Source organism: Anguilla anguilla, chromosome 4 (assembly GCF_013347855.1).
Source record: "Anguilla anguilla isolate fAngAng1 chromosome 4, fAngAng1.pri, whole genome shotgun sequence".
Classification (NCBI taxonomy): Eukaryota; Metazoa; Chordata; class Actinopteri; order Anguilliformes; family Anguillidae; genus Anguilla; species Anguilla anguilla.
Window position 1 is genome coordinate 3,963,989 of NC_049204.1, and position 27,747 is coordinate 3,991,735.

The 27,747-nt window shown below is 46.2% G+C and overlaps 1 protein-coding gene across 5 annotated transcripts; it reads left to right on the forward strand.

Moving 5' to 3' along the window:
* The first annotated feature begins 12,917 nt into the window (after nt 1-12,917).
* On the forward strand, nt 12,918-27,004 carry tbxa2r (thromboxane A2 receptor). Of its 5 annotated transcripts, none has more exons than XM_035415797.1 (4): nt 12,918-13,215; nt 19,121-20,009; nt 22,334-22,467; nt 25,906-26,186. In XM_035415797.1, the coding sequence occupies exons 2-4, from the start codon at nt 19,215-19,217 to the stop codon at nt 26,036-26,038; spliced, it is 1,062 nt and encodes a 353-aa protein (XP_035271688.1). In that variant the 5' UTR covers nt 12,918-13,215; nt 19,121-19,214; the 3' UTR covers nt 26,039-26,186. The 5 variants fall into 5 exon arrangements, with proteins under 5 accessions (XP_035271688.1, XP_035271685.1, XP_035271684.1 ...); XM_035415794.1 differs by lacking the exon at nt 22,334-22,467 and adding an exon at nt 16,675-16,724 and having other exon boundaries at nt 12,920-13,215; nt 25,906-27,004; XM_035415793.1 differs by lacking the exon at nt 22,334-22,467 and having other exon boundaries at nt 12,920-13,215; nt 25,906-27,004.
* The last annotated feature ends 743 nt before the right edge of the window (nt 27,005-27,747 follow it).

The following is a 27,747-nucleotide window of genomic DNA, read 5'->3' on the forward strand; positions in this document are numbered from 1 at the left end:
GTTTTTGAGTTTGGACGCTCGGCTCGGATGGGTCTCGGTTGTCGTTCGTTAGCCGACGGCGAGTGCCAGCGAGCGGCTCAACTCCGTTCGTCGCTCCGACGCGTCAGAAAGGGCCGGAGAAACCTTCGCCGACCGCGTCCGTTCCGTTCTATCACTCTTCTGTGACGGGCACCAAAGCGGCTCGCAGTGTTTCTCTTCGACGTGACGTCCTGCTGGTGTTTTGGGGAGGGGTGTGGGGGGGGGGGGGGGGGGGGCGTCTACTCCTTCAACAATTGGTGAGGAAGGAAGCACTGTGAAGAAAGAAAAGGTTCAAGAAGGTCTTTTCCTTGGTTATCCCAGTTTACTCAGTGATGCCCAACATCCTTCACTTTTACCCATGTGCCCATTTGAATTTTTTGCATTTTTATTATTATTATTATTCTTCTTATTATTATTATGATTATTATTTGTATTGTTTTGGTTACTTACCAAACATGCTGCTTGTGTTGTGTGAGCTGTACTGAAGCTGTGCAGCAGCGGTACAGAGAACGACGGTCTCGTGTGATCCTGTGATACAAAATGGCGGTTTGAGCTCGGCTTAGGAAAGTGCGACCCCCACCCCCACCCCCACCCCCTCGGTTATTACTGTCCTATTGGGTCGTTCATATTCAAAGCTCGGTAGCGTACGGTGTAATGCCTCTCCCATCCTCTGGGTGGCAGCATTGGAATGGGAGGGAGGGCGGGCGAGTGGCGCTCCAGTCACAGCTGCGCACGTGCAAGTTCCATTTCACAAAGCATCTCCACAGCTAGGGACCTCCCTAGAACAGCACTCCATACCCCTTCCGCCCCCCCCCCCCCCCCCTTTCCCCAGCATCTGTTCCCAGGACCCAGAATGGGGGTGGGGGTGGGGGTGGGGGGGGGGGGTCGAATCAGGAGGACGAGGTGTAGGGGCGTGGTCTTTTACCCTCGTTCCCACTTCTGGGGCTGACCCTGCCTCTCCCTCTCCCCATGGTCATGTTTTTTGTGAATGCCATTGACTGAAGCGGTTCGGGACCCAGCCGTGGGCCTAGTGTAATAAAAACAAAAGAAAAGCCCCTTCGACTTGGCTTCACTTGCACTCCGCGAAACAACCCTCTCCATTCCAGACGCGAGAGGACGGACAGAACGAACGTAGCGCCGCGTCACGGTTGCCACGGAAACAAAATGGCGGTATCAGCACACTGCCCACTTGCCTGACAAAGACCCACCCCTTCCAAATATACGACCCCCCCCCCCCCCCCCCCTCCATCTTCCCCCCCACCACCACCCAACTCTTAACAAGGAAGGGAGTACTTCAGAGTGAATTGTAAAACGAGCTGTGTGTTGTCGTTCTTATTTCCAAAAAAAAAAAAAAAAAGAAAGCCTTATTTGTTACTGTAACGTTATGAAATGTCATATTACTATGATTATGGGTTTGTTTTCCCCTGACTTACATTTTATTTCTCCTGGGTTTTTATGTTATTTTATTTTATTTTTCTTAAAACAGATATTATTCACAATATTAGCAGGAAAAAGAAAACGCTTATTTGTTCAAATTATGTTAAAAGACATTATATTTTTTCACTGTAGAAATGTTAAGTATACCGTATCTGTGTGTATGTATATATATGTGTGCATATACATATATACTCACACATACATCTATATTTAAACTGAGAATATAAATATGTATCATCCCGAACGCTAGTATACATTTCGCTTTTTCTTTTTTCTTGTTTTCATTTTTTTTTTTTTTTTACCACTCATGAACTTTTAATTGCTCATGTACAAAATAAAAATCCTTTTTATAATAATTTTTATTTGTAATCATAACTTTTGGAGGAGAGGGTACTGGCCTAGGGCTATTGCTGCAATCGTTAATTGCTACCACTTGGTGCCCACGGTGTAGAAAGGCTTTTTAATTATTATTGATAGTAGTAATGGTATTAGCAAAAGTATTACTTTCAAAGTAGTAGATTTAACTGGTCTACTAAACATTGAATTTGGGGCGTAATTTTATTATAACCAATTAATTCCTGCTGTACTTGCCACATTTAATCAAACTGTAAATTACAGTAGTTTACAGTGCAGGGACTTTTGCCCACTTTCCCTCTCTGGAATTGTTTTTTTTATCACTTTTAGTGTTTTATTCAATTTTAGTTGTGCTAACAGTTTTAATCATGCATTTGTTAAATACCAGTTACAGTCCAGAATATAATACATGTAAATAAGCAAATATATTATAGGTATTTGTATAATTTGACCCTAATTTTCTTTTCTGTAAACAAAATGAAAAATACAACAAAAAAAAAAGAAATTCTTCTGCTAACTGCAAATCTCCTGGTGTTCTTCGAAGCCCTGTTACCCTTGGCAACGTTTATGCAGAATTCTGGTCCCTGTTTTTCATTACCTGTTTTTTTTTTTCCTTTAATACATCATTCGGTTTATCTTTTTTTAAAAATATGGGCAGTGTTCCCGGGGTAAACCTCTCAGCACTGCCAGCCTTGCACAGCGTGGACATCCCAGCTGGGTCTGCAGCTCCCTGGGTTACACACCTGCATTGCGTGGCCAACCCCCCGCTTCTCACATCTGTTTTTTATTCGCTTTTTTGTTTTGTTTGTTTGTTTTTTTTTTTTTTAAGATAAAAAGATCTGGTTTTCCCAATCCGCCCTATTACCCTGTCCCAGACGTGGGAGGCGACCACGTTTCGAGGACAGTGCCCTGTCAGGATGGCCCTCAATTGGGGCGATCTTATTTTGTATTTAAAAAAAAATTTTCTTTGCGTGGTTTGTGCTCGAAAATCAAATACATCAAATACGTAGTCCAATCCCAAAAAAAAACCTTTTTTTTAAATTACTTTTTCTAATAGTATAAGAAAGAGAAGCGTTTGGGCGTCCAGTGCCTGAACAGCCAAGGAGCGATCTTAGTGTGTGCACCGCCAGAGGGAACAGGCGGGAGACCCGGCGATTTTCGGACGTTTGCTTAGAGAGCTGTGCTGTTGCATGCCTCCATCCACTGCCCCCCCCCCCCCAAAAAAATGACCCCGTGTCGTATGAATTCTGTGTGTATGACATTGTCGGAAAGCTCTACGAATATACAGAAACAGGCCATGTTGCTTTTTTTTTTAAGGGACACAGAACGAATTGTTATATCAAACGGACAACAAAGCAGAACAGGGAGAGGCGCTTGGGACGGTGAGAAGGGGGATGCAGGATCTCTCTTCCTCTGCTTCTGTCCTGGGTCCCGCTGAGGTCTGGGGGGTTTGTGTGTACCATCCATCATCAGAACCGGGACGCCGAAGACAAAAAAAAAAAAAAAGCCCTCCTTTGGACTCGACTTGGCGAAAAGGACCCACGCCGAACTATAAAAATGAAATGAAACAAAAACAAAAACAAAAAAAAAAAACAAACAAAGCAGAAAAAAACTGAGACCGCTGGAGTCTATGGAAACTTATTCAACGTGTTATTCTGTGACTTATTGTGAAAGTTGCCAGACTTCGAAAACTAAAGAACAGCAGCCAAACTAGTGGAGCCTTTTTCTTTTGTTTTTTTTTTCCTTTTTGTTTTTCGTTTCAGGGGGGTGAAATATGAAATGGGGAGGGGAGGGGAAAAGTTTAAAAATATATATATATATAAATACAACAGCCAACATGAGGAGTGGAAAAAAAAAATAACACAAATATTTAAAAAAGTCTTTCTTTGTATGAGGGCCAAACGCTACTGCTTTCCAACTGTCACTTCTAACTGAAACAATAACTGGTTTAAAACCACTGTGTATGTAGATATGTTGACTTTGTATTAAAGAAAAGGTTGTCTGAAAGTAGGGCCTGTCCCTTTATTTGAGTCTCGCAGTGCCTGCTGATGATGATGATGAATTTCACTCAATCGACTGACGACTTTCTGGCACGTAAGTTCAAACAACCAATAAAGTGTAGTTTCTTAAACTCAAAGAGCAGATTCACAGATTTACACACACACACACACACACAAACACTCTCTCACACGCGTACACACACACACACACACAAACCCTCCCTCTCTTTCACACACACACGGAGACACTTTTTTCCATTATCATACCCTGTTCATGCTCTTGTATTTTTCTATAACTTTTTCATGATTGAGTCCCGATTGTTCACTGCTGATTTGCAAGGGGAATAGCATGGTGGAGCCTCATTTAAAAAGTAATTTAAAACTGACCGTTTTCCAACCCTACGTTAGCATGTACTTTGAACCCACAGTAGTGACTGAGAAATATTGATATATAAGGGAAGTGCAAGTTCCCTAAGAGGCAAAGTTAACTTGAAATAATTAACTTGAAGAGGAATGGAACAGTAGATTCAAAACTTACCAGCGTGTGCCAGTTCAAACTATAGCTACATAATTATGACATTACAGGCATGTGCTCAGGTATACAGATGCGCATGTCAGACCGTATTTCAGTCGGCCATTTTCCAGTCCGGCCACAGCACGTAGGCGGAGTTTGATTTGTAGGCACGGGGGTCAACGGACCGTGGCACATTTATGCAGCAATGATATCTCATTTCCTGTGCTTGGATACGCAGAGGGTCTCAAACTCCGGTCCTGGATGGCCGCAGCCTCTGCTGGTCTGCTGTGATTTCCTTTCAATCGGCAACCAGCTTCGGGCTCGGAAACAAGGTGCGTAGACCCTTTAGGCAATCGGTGATGTGTATACGAAGCACTTCAATGGCAGAACACATTAAAAAACCACCAGACCCGGCAGCCCTCCAGGATTTGAGTTTGGGAGCTCTGCTCTATAAGGTTGCAGTTTGTTTAGCGATCAGATTTGCTGGTGAGTACAGGAACGATGAGAGGATCGTTGTTGAAGTTGTAGTAGCCTTTAGACCTAAGTGCCGTCCAACCCTGTTCCTGGAGATCTGCCATCCTGTAGGTTTTCATTTCAACCCTAATTTGGCACACCTGATTCTACTAATTAGCAGCACAATGAGATCCTTACTTGCTGAATGGTAGATCTCCAGGAACAGGGTTGGGCAGCTCTGCTCTAGTAGTTAAATGAGGTGTGCTTTGTTAGGGTTGGAGTGAAAACCTGCAGGACTGTGGACCAGCTGTTTTTACTCCCGTCCATGTGTCAGTTTTGGGGGGTTCCGGGTTTTACTCAGTGGAGTTACCCAGCTAACGTGTTCATCCTGCTTTGTGAAACAGGCCCCAGTCCTATAGGCCTAGAAAATAGATAAATAAATAAATATGCAGGAGCAAACCGACAAAGTCGAAATCACACATCATGCCTTTTATAGTATTGTTTAAGCATAGTCTATGTTTTTCTCATTAAGGACAAAACATGGCAGCGTTAGTGGACGATGGTTGCTTGGCAATTCGAGTGATTTTTTAAATAAAATAGCACCGACAGAGGTGCAAATAAAAAATTTAATTAAATAACTCATAGGGGAACGTACTGTACCATGTCAGGTTTTTTAGTGTAGCAGATGGACGTAGCATTTGTAAAGAGAAACTAATATCGCTTGAAATATGCAGTTTACACAAAACTGCAATGACCTTTTAAGGTTGGTTTTGCTGTAGAGAATGCGAGACTATGAAATATCAACCAATCGGAGGAACGGTTATGTATGAGCTGTATGTTCTTCTTGTCCCCGTGCCTCTTTAAATTCAGGTTCCGTTCTCTGTACCGGGCTTGTTTCGTCTTTTTTGCGTTTTCCTCTTAATTTCACTCGCTAGGAGTGGCTGCACTCCGATTGAGTGCAATGAAGACGATTTCGTGTGGTTTTGCCGCTCCCTGGTGGTAGCTATTATTTTTCGTCTTACCAGTACGAAAAGAAATCGGTACCATCAACTCAAAGTGATTCTGCCACTGTTTTCCGTTGTTGCTGGGGCGTCGTACAGTCGGTAGCAATTCTGCTTCCAGGTGAAAGAAAATGTTTGTGTTATTCGTTTAACAAGGTTTGAAAAAAAGTGTGTGGTTGCACTGAGAACAACTCATGAATTCGACTGTTCGGGAATACTTTGTGTAAACGGGAATTTGCGTGTATTCATTTGCAGCAGGTCCAGTACACTTACACTTTTGGCCTTTAACTGGCCATCTCATCCAGAGTGGCTTACACAGTCCATTGATGCAGGTGGATATTCACTGAAGCAATTCAGGTTTTCCTACAGTATGTGCGTAAGTGCGTAACTGAAGTGCGTAACTTAAGTACAGCATAAGGACAAATCATAATGGTATCGGGGTTATATCTTTTAAAAATAACTCTGTCTGTGTGAGAGTGTGTGTTTCCCCCAGAAACGGATTGAGACGTTATAAATCTGCATCTCAGCGGAAGTATTGCTCACGTCTCCCAGCTGTTCTCCTCATCAATCTCCCTTTTCCGCGCTCACCTCTCGCTCGCGCCTACGGATGGCACTGATTGATCGCTCTGATTAAAACCAAATCATGTCGGCGAAAAGGACCTTCTTCCGTTTCCTTTCGACGAACAAACAGAAATGATTGTAATCTTGAGGATGCCGATTGTGTTGACAAGTTTTTTTTTTTTTTTTTTAAGTTCTCACTTTGTTGCCTTTGTGTACACCCCATCCCTGTTAGCGCGCGTGGGAAGCGTTCTCAAACTTGGCTTTACGAGAGGAACTGGCTGTAAAAATTGCTATGTTTAGTGGCCCAGAAAATGTGCTGTCAAAGGTGGCTGTACTGGAATGATAGTTTGTGGGTGGTATTGCGGCTGAGAATTGGGTTGATTCTGAGTGGGGTCAATGTACTACTGGACTCTCGTGGTTAATTAATGTGGGTTAAGTCATCCTTGGACTCGAATACCCTGGAGGAATCCCTCTGTGTGTGGTCAATAAAGTAGACTTCTGAACTGCCTTCATTGCTCATGTTTCATACTGTCATTTCATATACATCCCCTCAAACCACGCACTGTCAAATCAAACGTAAATCGAATCCCCATTTCCATTCAAGCAGACACGCGTACAGTACAACATGCAAGTGTTCTCCACAAAAAGCGCTGTTGGCCAGTACACCGTACATATATCCATGTTTCTACAAGGAGAACAGATCTATCTGAGATATGTTTTAGTCACCTTTTTAGTCACCCGTTAAATTCCTGCAAATTACAGGCCATTTTTTAAAAAGAAAAATCTATTTTCACCACAAATATGTGGTGCAAAATTGCCAGTATTCTGCAGAAATATTTCTGCAGTATTGTTGTCAATATAAAGCATTCACTACACATTCTTGGGCCTTTCTGGCAGGGACATGTTTTGTTGAAAATTCTCTGTGATTTACAGGAGGGCTCTCACATTGTACCAGCACAAAAAATTATTTGCCATATTTCAAATGATTTGCTGTGTTGCCGTGGACACCCTTACAGATTTGTATGACAGGATAGATATGTCAGCTGTAAAGAATTCTACAGGACTCAACGTCAGTGCGGTGGGAAGTAGCATAGTGGTTTAGGGAACTGGGCTCGTTACCTACAAGTTGCCGATTTGATTCCACTGCTGTTGTACCCTTGAGCGAAGGTACTTAAACCGTGTTGATTCAGTATAACAGTGGAAAGTCCAGGGGGTCAGAAAGTAAAACTGCAGCCACCCATGAACTCAGCTGCCTGGTTTCACTAATTGGTCCTACCCAGTGGCGTCACTAGGGTTGGTGACACCCAGTGCGGTCAACCGTTTGTGTCAACTGATGTTGTCGCACGGGGGGGGGGGGGGGGGGGGATGCTGTTGTATGTTGTTGACCTTGTTAACCTGGTCTGCACCTCCCTAGTGACGCCTCTGATCCTACCTGTCTGAAGAATTGCGCTGCTTAGCAAATCCAGGAGATGGGACCAAAATACTAGGTTGAGGAATTTTACTTGAACTTGGATTATTCCACCACCTGCTTCAGTGTGTATATCCAGCTGGATAAATGAATACTTTGTGGAAAATTGTGTACGTTGGTCTGTAACAGCATGTCTAATAAATGCCAGTAATTTTATGCAATGTAGTGCTTTGAGAAGCTATTTTACAATATACCTTCTTCCAACATCACGGTTACCAAAACCAGCTAATCTGAAATCAAAATGCAGAACTGGTTCAGGTTCTTCATAGGCTGAGAGAGAGGGAGAGAGAGAGAGAAAAAAAATACACGCCTTCCTGTCTGTTTATATAATCATATCTGAACATATGAATACATTTTCGTTTGGCAAGGCCTTAGTTGGAACAGCAGGACACCCCGACTATGTTCCCCAGCACAAATCCATTAAAAAATGTTTTAGGATATGGAGAGAGTTCTCACGGACTGCATCCCCCAAGCGACACGCAGGAAATTCACTGTTCAGAACCAGCCGGCATTGCTTCTGTCAGGCCGCGCGTTCCCCCCGCCCCCAAAATGTCGCCGCGCTCGAGAGTCACTCCAATTTCCCGGGAATGCCCTTGATGTTGCACTTTCCTTTCTTCCAAAAACCGGTGATTAGGGGTTATTTTCGGAGGGCCGTGTGAATCGCCGTGGCGACCCCGCGCCCGAAGAACGATGGCGTGCCGTGCGCTTCTGTGTGCGCGAGGAGCGGACGACCTCCTCCGTTCAAGTGCTCGCACGACCACAGAGACGACACGGATTGTCACTCTCGTCTCTGCAGCCAAGAGGCTAGGCCCTTCCTTTTTATTTTATTTTTGTTCGCGGCGCCCAAAGACAGAGCCCTTCGAAGAGCAGGTTTTCTTTGGAATGCTTTTTTTTTCAGAATTCAATGTCAGTGTAGTTCTAGAACAGTGGTCTCCAACCCTGGTCCTGGAGAGCTATGGGGTCTGCTGGTCTTCAGTGACTCTGCACTTCATGAATCAATTAGAGCAGTTAACTCAACTCACCTGGTGTCTTGGGTCTTAATTGGGTGCTGATTTTAAGGTGAAAACAAAAACCAGCAGTCCCTGTAGCTCTCCAGGGCCAGGGTTGGAGATCACTGTTCTATAACTCCACTGCTTTCAGTTATCAGTAGTGATTGTTACATCAGCATTAGAATGTTCAGTAATCAAAATTCTAATCGCGTATTGATCTCGGAACTGAAAAGAGTTAACTCAAATGGTTGCATGCATTAAAAACGGCACTCAAGCCCATTTCAGTAGCTAATTTCAAAAGATGATTACAGGGGAAATATGCAGGCGTACCTCAAAACACAAGCGCGTCAAAAAAATGTGCAGGATAGCACTGTCTTAGCGTAGACTCTTAGCCAAATTACTGTCTCTGCCCAGGAAAAAAAAAGATGTCTTCATTTAATGGGGTCCTGGACGATCTAACTCAGATATGCCTATCATGAGTTTGGTTGGTAATGATTCATGCAGAGTGTTTTTTCGTCATTTACAGAATCAGCTTAGTCAGAACATGCTAGCCAGGGACTCATTAAAGAGCAAATATTTTGAAGTCCTTCTGGGAAACAGTTAACTCCGGGAATAGGTTTGGTTTGGTATTTATAAACGCGTTGCCAGGTAAAGCCAACAACAGATGTTTTTTTTTTCCAAGTTGGCACTTATTTAATTGTTCCAAGGAGTTCATTTAGTTTTATAACGGACATGTAACATCATGTCCGTCATCAGATATAGTTACTGTTTACCGGTCTTAATTAAAATCCGCTTTTGATACATCAAATAATATTTTCAAAATATATTTCATTTATATATTTCATATATAAATTGCACAGTGTACTCTAGGTCATGTTTGCCAATCTAGTGGATTATGAGGGAAAATCTGAGACCCAAAATGACATGCCTGAGTACTCATCAATGGTGTGAGATTAGGAGGAGGACTGTTGAGCACAGTTCAAGATTACTCCATGTGATTGGCCGCAGTTCAAGATGACCGTGCATGATTGGTCACCGTTCAAGATTACAGCACGTGATTGGCCGAAGTTAAAGATGACCACGCATGATTGGTCACCGTTCAAGATATCTGCACGTGATTGGCCGCAGTTCAAGATGACCAGGATTGATTGGTCGCCGTTCAACATCACTGCACGCGATTGGCCGCAGTTCAAGATGACCAGGAATGATTGGTCGCCGTTCAACATTACTGCACGTGATTGTCCGCAGTTCAAGATGACCACGCATGATTGGTCACAGTTCAAGATTACTGCACGTGATTGGCCGCAGTTCAAGATGACCACGCATGATTGGTTACAGTTCATGATTCCCGTGTGCGGTTAGTACTGAAACAGTCTGGCTTCCTATCAGATAAGGACTGTGTGATACACGGGGGGGGGGGGGGGGGGGGGGGCAGGTTAATTTGCTGCCATGGTGATGTGGACAGCACAGGTGGGAACGCACCTGACTGACACCCCCCCCCCCCACCCCCTGTCTCAGGGGGTACGAGCGGTGGTCAGGTGTTGTCAGCTGCAGGTGCTCGGCGCAAATTAGGAGACAGAATGACGGCCTGCCCAGTGGGCCTGGCGCCTGGCCCACAGCACAATTACTGACCTGGGGGGGGGGGGGGGGGGGGGGATTCTGCGATTTCGGGGGGAAACCAAGCGGACCCTGTCTGCTCGCGAGTCGCTGCCCCGGTGCCCCGGCTGAGTGAGTGACAGTCCCGTTTAATTCCGCCCATAACTTGGGCGAATCAGAGAGGGTCCCGTCCTCATTAGAGACACAACACGGGAATTTAACCCAGGGGTTGTCTCCGTTTAGTTGGGGTACAGGAACCTGTTAGAGAACGGCTGTGTCACGCTGGCTGTTAAGGAGAGTTGTGTACAGGATGGCTGGGTGTTTGTTTGTTTTTTTTTGTCTTCGCCGATGCAGTTTTGGTGACGGGGCCTTTTCCCATATCGCACCCAGGCTATGGAACTCACTTCCCCCATCCATCCGAGCCTCTGACTCCCACCCCCTTTTCACTTCCCGTCTCAAAACACATCTATTGAATATTGTTTATCATTAATCCCCCTCATATCTCCTAGGCTACCCCCCCCCCCCCACACACACACACACACACACACTTTCACACACCCACACCCACACCCAGTTTCTCTTCCTGCCATTTTGCATCCCTCATTGTGCTTTACTGTAGTATTGTCTTACTGTTGTTTATATATTTTATGTTTTTTTGTGTGTGTGTGTGTGTTTTAAATGTATATGTATATATATATATATATATATATATATATGTGTGTGTGTGTATGTATATATAGCTAAGTGTCTTTGGGTTGGATAAAAGTGCTATATAAATAAAATTATTATTATTATTATGAGTCGGTGGTCTTCAATCTCAAGAACCATGTATTATTCTACCACTCTGAAACCGACACTTTCGCTTCGAGAGACATTCAATAAAAATTTACTTCTTTTTTTGGATGGACCGCAACAGTGGGGCCAGCCCTACACACGCAAATGTCTGTGACTGAGTGAGTGACTGAGCGAGTGATGAAGTTACACCATTGGTCGGCTGGATCACGTGTGTTAGGTCCAGCCATATACTAGGTTTTGACCTGGTCTTGTTTTACTACAACGTGTTTTTGTTGTCCAAGACTCTTGTTTTAGGCCTATGTCAAAAAAGTACTTAAACGTTTTTTTCTGCCGGGTGTCAGTTGGATATTGATTCTTCTTGGCATGCACAGCTGTTTCTAAATACTGTGCTCTGAAGAGATAAATCATCCTTCAGTAGACACTGCGTCTAATTAATAACAATTAACAGCTCGTTGCCGTCCAGAATTCAGATGGTGCAATTATGGTTTGAATTAAAAACAGCATACAATGTGGGTTTCCGTTTAGTTCCAATCCAGTTCTGTCAGTTCAGGGAAATTAATTTAAATTCGGTTCCTGAATTTGAAAATTGCCCATAATGTCCTATAAGGATTTTTTATTTATTTTCAGGCTAACGAAGCCGCCCTTTTCTGTTCGCCGTCGCGTGAATAACGGCTTAAATATGTGATTGAGGAGGTCAATGGTTTGGCAGTCGGAGTCAGGCTCGCGCAGATGCCGCGCCAAAAAATAATCGGATCAAGCCTCAATTTCCTGGAATAGGGAGGTCGTGAATTGTTTGATGTAAATGTGTGTGTGTGTGCGCGCGCTTGTGTGTGCGCTTCGGCATGGCTTTCTCGTTGTTCCCATGGTAAATCGCGTGGGCATTCTGTTAGAGAACCTTCTCATAACTAATGATTTATGTGTTGCTGATAAACAAGGCGCTGCGGTTGTGTTTCTACGGAGGAGGAGGGGGGGAATCTTCCATTGACTCATTAGGACTCCAGGAGTCCGAATCCTCAGGCTATCTCTGTCTGTTTGGCAGGCGTCATAATGTTTTGGGGGTTTTGGGAAATTATGCGCGTTGCGTGCGTTACTGGTACCTTCCCCGGGAAACATTCCTCAGTACATAATACATAATACATAACATAATACAGTACATAATATTGCGTGATAATGTGTCTAATGAACACGCACGGCACAGATGCCTGTGCATTGACTGAGACAGGCTACTGTAGTTAATCCAGATGGGCTACAGACGCGTTCTTTACTGTAAAAAAAGCACGAAGCGCTAGATTTCATGCGCAATGATCAAAGATAAGGTCCGCATTTATTTAACAGTATTTATCGAAGCGCTTTTTCCTCCTTAGTCTTGACTTCTAAAAGTGTAATGACGGGAAATGACACCAAGCTAGCGCGGTCAACAACAACGACGTAGGCTAATTCGTAATAGAACTGCCAAAGCACTTTAAATAAGAACTCCAAAATGTCATTCACACGTAAAGTAGTTATGCTTCTTCACCACATATCCCAAAGGGCCGTGCAATACTGTAAACACACACGGTATTCTAATCTAAACTAATTTTAAGTGGTATAACACATTAACGTTGACACTTAGAAACCACTAATAGCTCCTCCATTGATTTTTGGATTCTACCCATCTCGGCACAGTGACTGGGATTCCGGTCATTCCCTCTACGAACGCTCCCCCCTTCTCCTCGGGGGATATATTTTGAGTACTACCCCCTCAGTGGACCACTGAGCTGTAGTGGTACTGTAACTGTACATATACGCCAGAGTCCCCGATCAGTTTGAAAACAGAGTGACAAAGCGCGCTTAAACCCAAGCTCGCTCTGTGTAAGTTTGTTTCCCGGCTGGGTGGATGAAATGCCTTCCGGAAAAAAACGGGACACTGGAACTTTTCAAGGCGTGCGGAGCTAGGGTTGTACCAAAGTAGTCATGTCATGAGCGCAACGAGGCAGGCTTCTATCTGTTCTCACCTTACAGTAGCCACCACGGATCCGGCACGTGCAAGGTATGTCTCCGTTCGACTCCATAAAAAGCCATACGTTTGTTTGACGTTATGTTGATGGGAACATTTGTGCATTTTTGGCATCATATTGCAGCCTGTTTTATCCTCGGTCGATGGGTGCTTGCCAAATAGTTTTTGTATGTAATTATTTTAATAAAATATTTAACGTGTTACAAATTTTAGACAGCTTACGATTGCAATGCTTAAGTGCTACAGTATATATTTTCGACATTGTATCAATTCGCCATTTACTTCTTAATGTTATTACTGGAAACTTTCAACAGGAAATAATTGGGTCAACAATTCCATCATTTAAATCAACCGAATGTAAGCTATATGCATGTTTATATACAGTAGGCTTGTTATTATTCTGCGATGTAATACATGGTAATTATGCTTTTAATAATAACACATAGTAATTATGTTTTATGTAACAGTATTGGCAGTTTATTAGGTGTCACAGAATCAGTTCATCTTAAAGAAAGTAAAAGCTACTGTAATTAGACTCCATTTAATTACACATAATTAAAGGTGTCAGTATCTCATAATGTTCATGTATATTTACTTGAAATTAGAGTTACATTCTTATAATTAGCAGACAAACTGCGTCCTGAAGGCTCCTGTCAAATATTTATTGTTATCATCGCTTATGTGTATTGAAAGTCGAACGTGAATTGAACGTGAGCAATTCGGATGCCTTCCGGGGAAGAACGTGAATTGAACAATTGAATTGAACGTGAGCGATTCAATTTTATTTCTAAGTAAAGATATCTCATGACAGGAGCCTTGACAACGCAGTATGTTTTCTAATAACAACGGTGTAGCATTAATATTCAGTTAACCGTTTAATTTGACGAGTTGTGAAAGACCTGAGTTTTGCTCCAAAATGAAGTCATCTGACCTCCGTCCCTACTGTGACGGAGTCCATCTGGCGGAATCAATGTCAATGCCGCACCAACGGTATCGGAATGTATTCATCTCGCGCTTCACGCGCAGTGCTGGTCTTTTACTCACGAGAGCTTTGGCGGATTGATATTGACCTTCGGGGCAATTGATTGCAAAACGGAGGCCGATATCCTGCCAAGGCTGCAGAATTCCTGGCGCATTTATTTATCTAATTATCTATCTGTCTGTGAATATTTATTTTAAATATGAACCAGGTTTAAAAGGCGACGTTAAGAAATTCGGTCAGTGTGTGCTGAGATGGCCTTACGAACCCAGCAGGGGTTCGTCTTGGGATTCCTAATATTTTAAGATCTCCGAGCAATCCCCATGGCTACTTAAAGACGTTGCCCTTGTAATGTCTATAGCCTGTATTATTGCAGTGATCTGCTCCTCGCTTTGTCAGACTATACATTACAGTGGATCCAATTAGTCCAATTAGAATGCAGCAACCAGAGTCCTTTGCAGCTTAGACTGGTACAGTATAATGTCCAGTGTTAATTCAACTGAAATAGACTGCATGTGAGTCCAATTAGGGGCCATATGTACTCTGTAAGAGTTGATTTAACACTGAGCGTTTTAACGAGGGGCAGGCCCGTCCTCGGGTCACTGGTGAAATGCGGGGGTTGCGGGTTCGAGGGCGTTGCTTTCTGTCGACAAAGCGTTTTCATGGCTTTGAATCGTCCTCGCATCTTCGAAGGCCCGACTCCCAGAATCCCGTTCTCAGCCGCGCTCTGCGTTTGGTGACTGACGTCGTTTTCTTAGAACCGTCTCACAATTATTTAAAACATACTAAACGCCCCTCCCCACCCTGACCTGGACAGGAGCCTGATTCCGTCGCCATGGCAACCTTTGAGCCATGATCCCTTCCCTATCCGTTACCCTCCCAGCTTTCCTCCCGTCTGAACAATGACGCAAAAACGTATGAAAGGGGGGGGGGGAGGGAGGGAGGGACAGACTGTCAGACTGTCAGACGGTCCTTTTTTTTTTTTTTTTCAGAAAAATAAAAATATATGGCAGCGGAGCTTTTAGCTCCCGAGCTCCCCGCCTCTGGAGTCCAATAGCGCGTCGCGTCTGAGGCGCGGCTGCAGCAGACCCCTGGCCAATCAGGGCGCGAGGCTCACCTCTCGCGGTTCTGCCTGACTGCCTCTCAAAGCCTTTTTTACGCGATTCTGATTGATTTGATTTCGTTTATTTTGTTGTTTTTTTCCGTTGAACCCTTGGGGTGCTCGGACCAGGCCGTGTAAGATTTACACGGGGCTTCTTCCTTTTGGTGTTAAGGGGTACAGTACGAAGGTTCAAAGCACGTAGAGCGAAACGTTCGCAGCGCACGTGGTTCCCGTCAGGCTTGCACAAATTCTGTTGAATTGGCACGTGAGCATTTCGCAGCCACGGCGTATTCCAGGAAGACTGTCTGTACCGAGTCTGTGCTCGGAGTCTGCAGAGAGCAGAGGTTTCAAACTCCAGTCCTGGAGTTTGCTCCGCTGGTTTTTCTGCTTTGCTGGTTTTTCTGCTTTCCTTTCAGTCAGCAGCCAAATTAGGCCTTGGAAACAAGGTGTGTGGACTCTTCGGCCAATCAATGACTCAAACTAAGCGCTGAGCACAAGTTCTGGAGCACATCAAAAAACCAGCAGACCTGCAGGATTTGAGTTAGAGATCCCTGGCTTACAGCATCAGGCCATTGCCTCGCTGATCTCCCGTACCTGGAACTGATAAAGCAAGCTCCACTAGTGTAAAACATTCCCTGTCAGAGCAGCTTCATCGCCGAAATATTTTGCTGTGTTCTGTGTTACCTGTTCTCCTCCTTGCCGTTCCTCTCTCCTGGTCCTAGTCTCGGCCTTGCCGATCTGTGGATCCTAGCGCTCCGAATCGAATGCGGCCTTGTGATTATTAAACTCGTAACTGCGATCGTAACCGTGATTGAGAAGGCAGCATCTGAGAGGCCACAGACGTCTGCGGCTCTGAAGTGATTCTGTTGGCTCTGTCAAAACACGGGAGAGAGAGAGAGCAAGAAATAGAGAGTGAGAGAGAGAGAGAGAACAATCAAAGCCTGTAAGCCATCCATCACAGTTGAGTCACCCTTTAGAAGACATAAAATCTGACCCAGTTTTGGGAAGGGAAGGGCGGTGGTACCATAACAATTTTGGCAGCCTGATGATGCTGTCTGGTTTTTGGTAAAGGCTATCTCTGTAATGTGAAGCTGTGTTTCTCTCGGTGCTGATCCATGGCTTGTCCACAGCACACAGAACGAGCACTGACTACCGGACCATCTCCTGATTAAACCCAGTTTGTTTTAGATCTGGTTCCGAGCCCAGAAATGTCTCCTTGCTCTCGGCCAATCAGCTGCGGCGGCAAGCTGGACTGCAGGTGTCTGGATCCAATTACCAGCTGAGAAACTATGGACTCCAGCTGCAAGATGTCAGAGACAGATTTGGGCTTTGCCCTTCGTAAGAGTGTCCGATCATTGGTCAGATGTGGTCACATGACTAAATTTTTTGCGTTCTCTCGCCCAAACTGCAGAATAAACAGATGCAAGCTTGATGATACACCAACGCTCCTCACAGGAAAAGGTATAAAATGTCTGCCAAAATAAGTAACTGATTTGCTTGTAAATGTAAATTCTTGCTTGGCTCTTAAAAAGGATGTCAGTCCTTCTGTTCCGTTCTGCTGGAAATTTTTTTGGCAGGGCTAGCTTAGAGACCTGTGCTCTGTGTGTCTTTTTGAAAAGCCGAACTCAAACTCCGTCTCTTTAGACTGAGGTGTTGCGCGGGGGATCTAAAAGGCACCGCATAAATCTGTTAGTCTACCTACATCAGTAAAGCTATTTGTGTTGTGTTCTGAAGATGACGTGGGCTCATTGAAATGAAACTGAGCCGGAGTCGGAGTTTGTTTAGAAAAGGCACGGTTTGGTCTGGGAAAGCTTTCAAAACTGTGAGGAGGGGCGCTGATATTGGAGTGTTGTGGAGAGGGACCGGGACCGGGACGAGATTCCTTCGCGGCGCGCCTTTGCCTTCTCGCGAAAAGAATCATCGCTGACAAGAACGCCCTGACAAGACAGGGGCGGTTATCTTCGAAGACCGAGGTTCCAATTACAGAAAAGTGCCGCGCGTTGGATCCAGCACATTGAGCACAGCTGAATCTTCCACTCTCCTCATTTAACGGAGTGTCATTTGTACTGAGGACGGAGTATAATTAGCCTGGATAATTAGCTTCGGTAATCTCTCTCTCTCTCTCACTTCAGTTCGCTAGATCTGATGACAAATCGCAAATGTAAGAGCAGTTACTTTTCGGATCAGAGAGCTTCTTTTTTTTTTCTTCCTGCGCAATTAAGCAATATGGTGGTGCTATTAATGGGCGGGTCAGAAGTGAGAATATTCATAAAGCGTTTCATTCTCAGAGAGAGTCACATGCTGAGAAAGATTTCACAAGACTGTTAAACGGTAGTTCTTTAAGCAGAGGTACCATAAATATTTTCTTTTACTATATAGTACTGTATACATTGTTGGGGGCATAACAAACATTTTTTGCCTGGACAGCATGATGTTTTTTGGGCTGTGTTTGTGGAAACTTGGAGCCTCGCGGTCTGGTTTTCTGTGGAGCCATTTTGTCTGGCCAGCTGATAAATAAACAAAAAACACATTTTGCCATTTTCTCTTCTATTCAATTAGATAATAAAAAAATGCATCTTGCTCAATTGCTTGAAATCGAACCGTTTTTAGTGATTAGTGCATCTGGCGGTAATGGAGGCTCTTCCTCAGGCCTCGTCCGCTGCCTGCCTGTTCCCTAAACGTAGGGAACATTTTGGAGGAGAACATCGTGCACGTCCGTTCACTTCCTTGTTTACGTTGCAGGCCGAATGTGGTCACATCTGTGACGTTTCTCCCGCCTGTTCCCTTCCGTAGGGAACATTTAGGAGGAGAACATCGTGCACGTCCGTACGCTTCCTTGTTTACGTTGCAGGCCGAATGTGGTCACATCATCTGTGACGTTCCTCCCGCCTGTTCCCTTCCGTAGGGAACATTTAGGAGGAGAACATCGTGCGCGTCCGTTCACTTCCTTGTTTACGTTGCAGGCCGAACGTGATGTCACATTATCCGTGACGTTTCTCCCGCTAACGGTGCTTAGCCTGCGGAGCTTAGCCTGCGGCGCTTGTAGCGGCGCTAGTCTATGGCAGTGGCTCTCGAGCTGCCGAGTCAGGAACACCCTATAGGACCGGGGTTGCTCAGCCCTGACCAATATGGCCTCCGCCGGGTTTGGACGTCCTTAGCTATGACATCACACTGGATGTCAGGTATCGAGGCAGTCGAAAAATTCCACGGAGCCAGGGCTGTCTTCGGGCCACAGGCTGGTGTCAGCGATTGTGCAGTCTGAGCCTTTTTATCAGACAGCCAGTGGGGCTGGCTTTTTTTTGGTTGGCCATTTTACAAAGGAAATCCAGGAAATTGCATTAGAGATAAAGCTTTAAAAAAGGCACTCGGAATAGCAGGGACGCACAATTCGAGAAATTGGAATGTACTGTACTGCCTTGTGAAGCATGTAAGGTTAACGAAAAAAACAAAATCTATACCCCGGCAAGCATTTAATTGGTGTTGTTTTTTTCAGCATTAGTCTCATTCGCAAAAAAAAAATTATTTATTTATTTATTTTTTTTTTTTTTTTTACTTTTGAGCTGTATACATTTTTTTGTGATGACCTTACAGTGGAATGCTCGCTGCAGCAAACAAACCATGTCCGCTGTGATCAAACATTCCAGTAGAGAAGAACTAACAAACAGGGTTTTGGCTTGGATCTGGGTCTGGGTTACGTAAGTGTCGCACGGGCTTGGGGTGAGCATAAGAAAAATAGTGTGAGCGGGGGGAGAAAACATGCATTTTCCATCACCGCATTAAAATGAAACGTGAAAAACTCCCGCCAGGCTTAAAAAAACGCACTGACCTGAGCTCACGTGTTGTGCTTTCATCTCCAGAGCCCAGCCGCGGGAGGACTGAAATCCGTCGGGGCGAGACAAACGGGGTGAGGTTCCTGGACGTTTCGGAGAGCGCCCGCCGCCGTCCGGCACCATGAACGCCTCGGCCGAGGGCGGGGCGCCGCCGCCCGTGTGCTTCTCCGTCAACAGCCCGCCCTTCAACTACACCCACAGCATCGCCTCCGCCTACTTCTCCGCCACCTTCAGCGGCCTGGGCCTCAGCTCCAACCTGTTCGCCCTGGTGGTGCTGGTGAAGTCGTACCGCCGGACGCAGAGCCGCTCCCGCTCCTCCTTCCTGGTCTTCCTCCTGGGCCTGGTGCTGACCGACTTCATGGGCCTGCTGGTGACCGGGTCCATCGTGGTCTCCTTCCACGTCACGCACTTCAACTGGCGCCTGCTGGACCCCCGCTGCCACTTCTGCAACTTCATGGGCATGTCCATGGTCTTCTACGGCCTGTGCCCGCTGCTGCTGGGCGCCGCCATGGCCGTCGAGCGCTTCGTGGGCATCAACAGGCCCTTCGCCCGCTCCGCCAGGGTGTCCAAGTCCCGGGCGTGGTCCATGGTGGTGTCGGTGTGGGTGGCGGCGGGCTGCGTGGGCCTGCTGCCGCTCACGGGCCTGGGCAGCTACCACATGCAGATGCCGGGCTCCTGGTGCTTCTTCCTCATCGGCTCGCGACCCCTGGACATGACCTTCAGCCTGCTGTTCTCGCTCACGGGCCTGACGTCGCTGGCCGTGTCCTTCGTGCTGAACACGGTGAGCGTGGTGACGCTGCTGCGCGTCTGCTGCGGCAAGGAGGCCGGCAGCCGCCGCCGTGACCACGAGGTGGAGATGATGGTGCAGCTCCTCGGCATCATGATCATCGCCTCCATCTGCTGGTGCCCCCTGCTGGTAAGTGCCGGTATCACTGCGAGACGATGGCGTCATCCAAAGGGATACTTCTTCCCCCCCTTTTTGTTCAGTTAGGGTTGTTCTCAGAGCAGAGGAGTGGGTGAATTGAGATTTGGGTCTCTCAGGGTAATTGGGAAATTTGAAAATTAATTTTTTTTTTAAGTTTTTAATGTTGTACAGGAAATTTCAGTTCATGAGTTTTTGGGGGTTTTTTTTTGTTAATATCAGAAATTCTATTCCGTAAGTTTTTTGGATGCGTCCTGGTTACCGGTGCAAACAAGTCTTAAATGGAAATATTTTCTCAATATTTTGTTCGAAGGATGGGCTGTGTAAATAAGATGAACTCTGATTGTTCAAGTAAATTGTTGTTATCCTTTATCCAAACGGAGGCCCCATTGAGATCAGCTTAATTTTCTTAATGAGGAGAAATAAAATAAAAAACAGCAAAGCAGTGACATTAGAACAAATCAAATTCATGGAAAAACAATCAAATAACTTAAACCGTCAACTTTGATTTGTGGTTCATTGTCAACAGTTTTTTTTTTATTATAAATATTGTAATTTCATCAAGGACCGATCTAATGTCAGATGGAACACTCTCTAATGTTTGAGGAAGTGAAGCTGATGACGGTTGAACTCGATAGCATGGTCAATAAAAATGTTCATCCTTTGATTAATACAAGTATAGATGGTGTGTCCTTTGCAGAGCCACTGATTTGAAACTGGTACTTTGTTGTTATAAATGAAAATATGGTTTTAAGATCTTAATTCCAAAAAGTCACTAAGCTCAAAGATTTGAGTGATTGCATCGGAACAGTCTTAAGGCTTTTCAGTGGTTCTTTGCAATGAAAATATCCCAGATGTGTCACCTTCCTGTCAGAATCATCGATCTGTATGTGCAGACCAATTTATTGACGAGACTTGAGACTGAACTAACATGTCACAGCTAGTCTACTTAAACATCAGCCAGTGTTCCTTGTTAAATTAATCTATCAATATTTGTGCTTTTGTTGACTCCTGTTTTGGTGCTCTATGGAACCCTCTATGTTGGGTGTGAGAAGTGTGAAAGCTCCCCTGATGGAATCGATTTTTGCTTGACAAAGAACCCTTGAACTAGACACGGGGTTCCGCTATGGAGACACGGAGTAGCTTCCTAGAACCCTTGAACTAGACACGGGGTTCCGCTATGGAGACACAAAGGAGCCTCCTAGAACCCTTGAACTGGACAGGGGGTTCCGCTATGGAGACACGGAGGAGCCTCCTGGAACCCTTGAACTGGACAGGGGTTCTGTTTGGAACCCGTTGTTCTGAGCGTGCCGTTGTGTGGCGTGAGTTCTCGCTCGCAGCCTCCTCCAGGAAGTGCCTTCCGGAGCCTTCCGCCCTTGCCGTTGACATCGTGTCGCGGTGTGTTGCCTAGAGATAACCCGCTCGCTGAATGGGTGACTTCCGACCGAGGGACAGACCAGGATATCCTCTATACCGCGCCCCCAACTGCCCGCCCCCCCCTCCCACCCAGAACATTTACATTACATTACATTTCTTTAGCAGACACTTTTATCCAAAGCAACATACGAAAGTGCATATCAAGCATATCAAGGTCATTGGAACTACGAGACACAGGTTCGATAAGGTACGACACTCATTTCGCACAGCTATTCATGGCCAATAACACAGTACAGTTCACGCAACGAACATTATTCGGACCTAACTTATGCTAAGTCAAACTAGGGGGGAGGTACAAGCTACGCTATTAGGACGAAAATACAAATTACAATATGTACTCTACAATAAGAGAACGTGACTTGTCCGCCCCCCGCCCCCACCCCCCCCCCCCCGCACGTCGTCCCCCTTTGTCAGTTCATCCGTAACAGTTTGCGGAATTTTGGGTCGTGACTCCCAAGGTCGTGGGCTCATTTCCCAAGGACACGGGGCTGCCGTCGTACCCTCGAGCGTGGTTCTTAGCTTGAGTCGCGTCGGTGAACATCCAGCTGTTTAAATGGATTGCATGTGAAGAATGTGAGCTACTCTGAGTAAGCCACTCTGGATGAGAGCATCAGCTTGAGTGGCTAAAATGTCATTGTTGGGTGTCGCCGTGGAAACCCAGAATGTTGACCCAGTATTCCGCACAGGGCTTTGTTCATCTGTATGCAGTATGCCGCTTGGAAGATCTGTTCCAGAACCCAGCTCACCTTTAACCCTATACTGTAAGGCTATCTCTTGGGGGGGTGGGGGGGGGGTCTGGATTAACTTTATCTCCAGGATCTACGGATGGAAGGATCACGCTGGGCCCCCCTCCTCTAACCGAGTTTGCTCTTCCTGGACAGATCTTCACTATGAGGACCGTTCTGTCCGCTGAGCCTGTAGGCCCAGACTACCTGTTGTTCTTCTTGCGGTTGGCCAGCTGCAATCAGATATGCGATCCCTGGGTTTACATCCTGTGTCAGGAGTCTCGGCTAAGGCGAGTAGCAACAACCCCTTGCCCCCCCCCCCCCCCCCCCCGCCCCCCAAAAAAAATGAAACAACAATAATAACGCACCCCCACACTTCGCCATTTCCTGTCACCTCCAGCTGCTTCAGATTTTGACCATCCCATTCCGTGCCAAACTTTCCTCAGCGTACCAGGACCCCAAGGCCTGGGAATTTCAGCCCTGACACCCCACCCCCCCGCCCCCCAACCCTTCGGCTCACTGACCTCTGGCTCCAGCTGCCCCCTCATCTCCCATAAGCCCCCTCACCTCAAACCGCAGCGCAATGGAGTTACGGACTGCATGGGTATGGGAACCTTCAGGCCTAACAGGCATTCAGCCATTCCATTCTAACCCCAGCCCCCTAAAACTACATCTCCCAGAATGCCTTTGTCACCCATCTTCCTTGTCTTCTGATCCGCCATTTCTGATTGCAGGAGCCATGACGGTCTTCATATTCACTCCCTTTTCTGTGGTGCTGTATGTTGAGGTGGGGCAGACCTGGGCTAAATAAAACGCTGTGTGTGAAACACTCTTTACACACTGGAATAACAATAGCTGCAGACAGGGGCATCGTCAAGGGACGGGGGGGGGGGTTGTGGGGGGCGGCAACTTAGGATATGTTAGGTTATATTTGAACATAAGATTTTTTGTGCTTCTGGGGCCCAATGGTAGATCTTCTTATGGGGCCCAAAATCTCTGGGGCAGCCCCTGCCTGCACATCATTAGATATTTCAAATTTATTCGATTATCCCCATTAGTTCCAGCAGAAGCAGCAGCTATCAGAGCCAGCCACTGGCACAAACCACTATGTAGTAATTTACGGCCACAACCATTGCTGGGCCACACAATTCAAGGTGGGCAAGATTTATGCTGCAAGCACTTACAGAACCACAACAACACTCTCGTTTAGGACCACCAAAACCCCAAGGGCCAGCTCTGCTGCACATTACCGGTGGCTGTAAGAGAACCGGTGTTCGTTCTCCGGCTGTTCAGAGCTGAAATTCCTCTCTCTGCGTGTCATTGTGTGCTCTGGTTTCAGTAACAGACCCCTGAGAGCCCTCAGGGTTCTACAAGGGAGCCTTTTTCAAATTTTGGTCCAGCGCCTGAGGAGTTGAAAGTGTTTCAGAATGCATCTTTGACCCAGGTCTGGTCCAGACCCCCTGTTCTGTCCACAGCGTTACTCAGCACTAAGCGTGCATTCCCGTATGAGAACAGGATGCCTTGCCTGGAACATGAGGGGGTAGACAATGCGCAGAGCCTGTGTTTTGGGCGTGATTGCTTTATGGGTGGGGGGGTGTATTTAGTTTCGGTGCACGCTGAGAACATCCGAAACAGGGCTGCAGTGACTCACGGACAAGCAGCGTACAGTACAGCCCCGTGACTAAGCAGTATGTTTGAATGTGCGAGGGCTAGCAAAACAAGTAGCTTATGGAGGAGCAGGATAACGACGATCGTCACTGGGCACTGGCGGTAAACTGTCCTGTACAGTTAGCCGCCATCTGGGGCCGAATTGCAGCCATACGTGACTTGAGGTGCATCAGTGTCATGTGCTCATAGGTTACCAAGGCAAGGGAAACAAGGCAGTTTGCATACTTGAAACAAAAATGCTTTTTCAAAATCTCTGAGTCAGTGTTTTTGAACTCCACTGCATTCAGTTACCGGTAGTCGTTGCTGCATCAGCATTGGAGTGTTTAGTTAAGAACGTTCTGAATTTGCACCTTAAATGGTGAAGTGGCAATGGATTATGGATTATGTATTCATAATATATTGTGTTTCCTCAGTCCTAGAGTTATGCAGACCTGTACTGTTGCCGCTGTCAGTAATCCAGCACCCAACTGCCAACCACCCCTTCCCTCCCCCCCCCCCCCCCCCCCCCCCACCCTCCAATACCCACCCCATAAACTGTTTACTGTGGAGTGACATTCTAAGATATACCGTTGATGTATTCTCTGGCTACTGTATTCCCATTTGGCACACGATGCTGGCTCAGGCATCCTCAAGCACTGCCCTTGGACCAGTTTCATCTTGGAGCTCAAGATGGCCAGGGTCAGGCTTTTGGGTCTGGGGATGGGGGGGGGGGGGGGGGAGGGGTGGTTGGCAGTTGGGTGCTGGATTACTGACAGCGGCAACAGTCAGTTTTTCAGCCCCAGGGTAGCATGGCCGGGGATGTGAAGACAAAATTTCACAGAAACCGTTTCAGAATAAGCTACTGCCCTTCATGTCACAATATAAAATTTCCATCGAAATTTTGCAACTGAAATGAATTTGATACATAACCGAAGGAGAAACGTAATTTAATAAATGCCTCTAATGTCATTGGTTGGAAGAAAAACCGCTTTTTTTTCATCTGATTTTATCCTTTTAGTCTTTTATTTCAGAGAACACAAGATTTGTATCAGTGTTTTTCGAAGACAGCTTTAATAAATAAGTCGAGCAAACATCTCATTGTTAAGCACACAAAAATGGCAAATATCACCAAGTGATATTATGAGCATGATTATGTATGCAGGCCCTGCAGATGGCCAACTGAGGGAAAGCAAATTGGTCTGCTTTTGAAATTGTGCCATTTCAAAGCCAGATCTTTCGGAAATCATTTTTAAGTCTCTTTTCAATACATGCCAGTTCACAGTTGTACGCACTTTAATTGCGTGTTCAGTTGTGTTTGGACAAAATGTCCGTAAAGCACAGAAAACCGTCAGCCGCTGTCCCACAGGAAAAGCGCCGGGCACTAATGTAGGAAAATGGTCTACAGTACAAATTGTGAAAAGTGCTGTGCACTTATCAAGCTCTTTAAGTTTGTACATTAGAGAATAAGCCAAAATTAGCTATGGCAGGTTAACAGTCCTATGTAGATTGCAAGTAAGACATACACTATGTTCAACAGTTTGAAATAGCTGGTGTGCACTCGCAAGTCAGCAATTTAAAATATTTTCATCCTTTGTAACCCAGTAATATTCCTGTTATTCCACGTGAATGTGTAGCTTAGTTAGCAATGTGTGTATTTTGTTAGAATGTTCAACGAACGTTCTGATGGAACTCCTGTAGTGTGTTTGTAGGTGTGTGCGTATGTGTGTGTGTGTGTGTGTGTGTTTGTAAGTATGTGTGTGTGTGTTTGTAACTGTGTGTGTGTGTGTGTGTGTGTGCGCGTGTGTGTATGTATGTGTGTGTGTGTATGTGTGCGTGTGTGTGTGTGTGTGTGTGTGCGCGTGTGTGTATGTAAGTTTGTGTGTGTGTGTGTGTGCGCGTGTGTGTATGTAAGTGTGTGTGTATGTGTGTGCGCGCGCACGTGTGTGCGCGCGTGTGTGTGTGTGTGTGTGTGTGTGTGTGTGTAAGTGTGTGTGTGTGTGCACACGTGTGTGTATGTAAGTGTGTGTGTGTGTGTGTGTGTATATTGCTAACTGCACTGCCCGCTTGCTCTCTCCCTGCAGGTGTTTATTGCAGAGACTGTGCTGTCGGGCAGCAAGCTCCAGGTCAAGTACCTCTTGCTCTGGCTGCGCTTCGCGACCTGGAACCAGATCCTGGACCCCTGGGTCTACATCCTGTTCCGTCGTTCCGTCCTGAAGCGCGTGTACCCCAGGCTGGACCTGTCCCGCGGGTCCATCATGACCCTGTACCCGGGCTTCACCGCCTCCCTGAGGAGGCTCACCCGCTCTTCCCTGGGGGGCGCGGCCAGCAAGGTGGACGAAGGTGGAGCCCTGGACGGGACGGACAGACCCGCTCCCCGCAGGCCCCTCCCACCGACCTCCTAAGCCCCGCCCACCGCAGGAACTGTCACCCATCGAGACGATCGACGTGTTCCGTGCCTAAGCCGTTCAGTTACTTCCCCCGAAACCCTACACCGCTCCTGGTAAACACCCCATTGTTGCCATTCGGCTGACGCAGTTAGTTTTATTAATCTGTTTTTATTATTTACCCTGCAACCCTTCCACAGGACAAGCGGGTTTAGATAACGGATGATGGATGTTTTATTATTTATGGGAATACGGCGTCTGCCGCCGCCGTCCGGCTTTAGATCAAAGGCTGTGGAATTCTAACGGCCGTTCCGTTCCACCGAGCGCCCGTCTCGGATTGTAAAGCGAAAGGGGTTTTTTTTTTTTGCGAAATCCCCGCTAGCCGCGACGGCAGAATGATGGAGGACCTGTCAGCCGTCCCGTAAGCGCCCCTGACGTGGGCCGTCTGGAGCCGGAGTCGTCCCGGCGGTGGAGCCGAGGATGGAGGAGGAACAGGTCGTCTGTCAGGAGTCTCTGTAAACACGGACGAGAGAATCGGGGTGCGCACAGCGCTACCTATCACAGATTCTATAGACACGACCAGATACTCAACTCTCCATCCACTCTCCAAACACGGACTAAAAAACCAGGGTGTGATCAGCGCTACCTATCACAGATTCTATAGACACAACCAGATACTCAACTCTCCATCCACTCTCCAAACACGGACTAAAAAATCAGGGTGTGATCAGTGCTGCCACAGATTCCATAGACACAACCAGATACTCAACTCTCCATCCACTCTCCAAATAGGACGGAGCGTAGCACAGTGGGTAAGGAACTGGGCTTGTAACCGAAAGGTCGCAGGTTCGATTCCCGGGTAAGGACACTGCCGTTGTACCCTTGAGCAAGGTACTTAACCGAAATTGCTTCAGTATATATCCAGCTGTATAAATGGATACTATGTAAAAAGTTGTGTAAGTCGCTCTGGATAAGAGTGTCTGCTAAATGCCTGTAATGGAATGTAAACACGGACGAAAAGATCAGGGTGTGATCAGTGCTGCCACAGATTCCGTAGACACAAGCAGATACTCAACTCCCTGCTCTCCGTCACTGAAAATTATGCCTCGTCTTGTGAAAATTCGTTTAAAATGTCAGACTGAAAATATGTAATACGGTGGCAATGGATGTTCTGTACCGCAATCTAGTGCCAGAAAGCAGGGCCTTGAAAGGCAGTGATGGTTCCTGGGGCCTGCAGTTTGGTGGGAGGCCCAGAGCTAAAATAATCCAAATAAAACAAATTAATCTGCTTTATTAAAACAAGAATAATATTCTGTCAGGGGGCCCAGAATTCCGAGCTACTTCCCTGCCAGAAAGTATGGTTACCAAGCGAAAAAAAACTCCCGGAGTTAAGAAGCAGGGAGGATGGAGGGGAGCACAGGAGCTGAGCATCTGGAAAGTCGATAGAATCTTTGCTGCCACCTGTCTGTGCAGAACGCCGTCTGTATTTCACTGCTGCGTGACCTTTGCTTGAGCTACCGCAGTACAGCAGACTCCGGG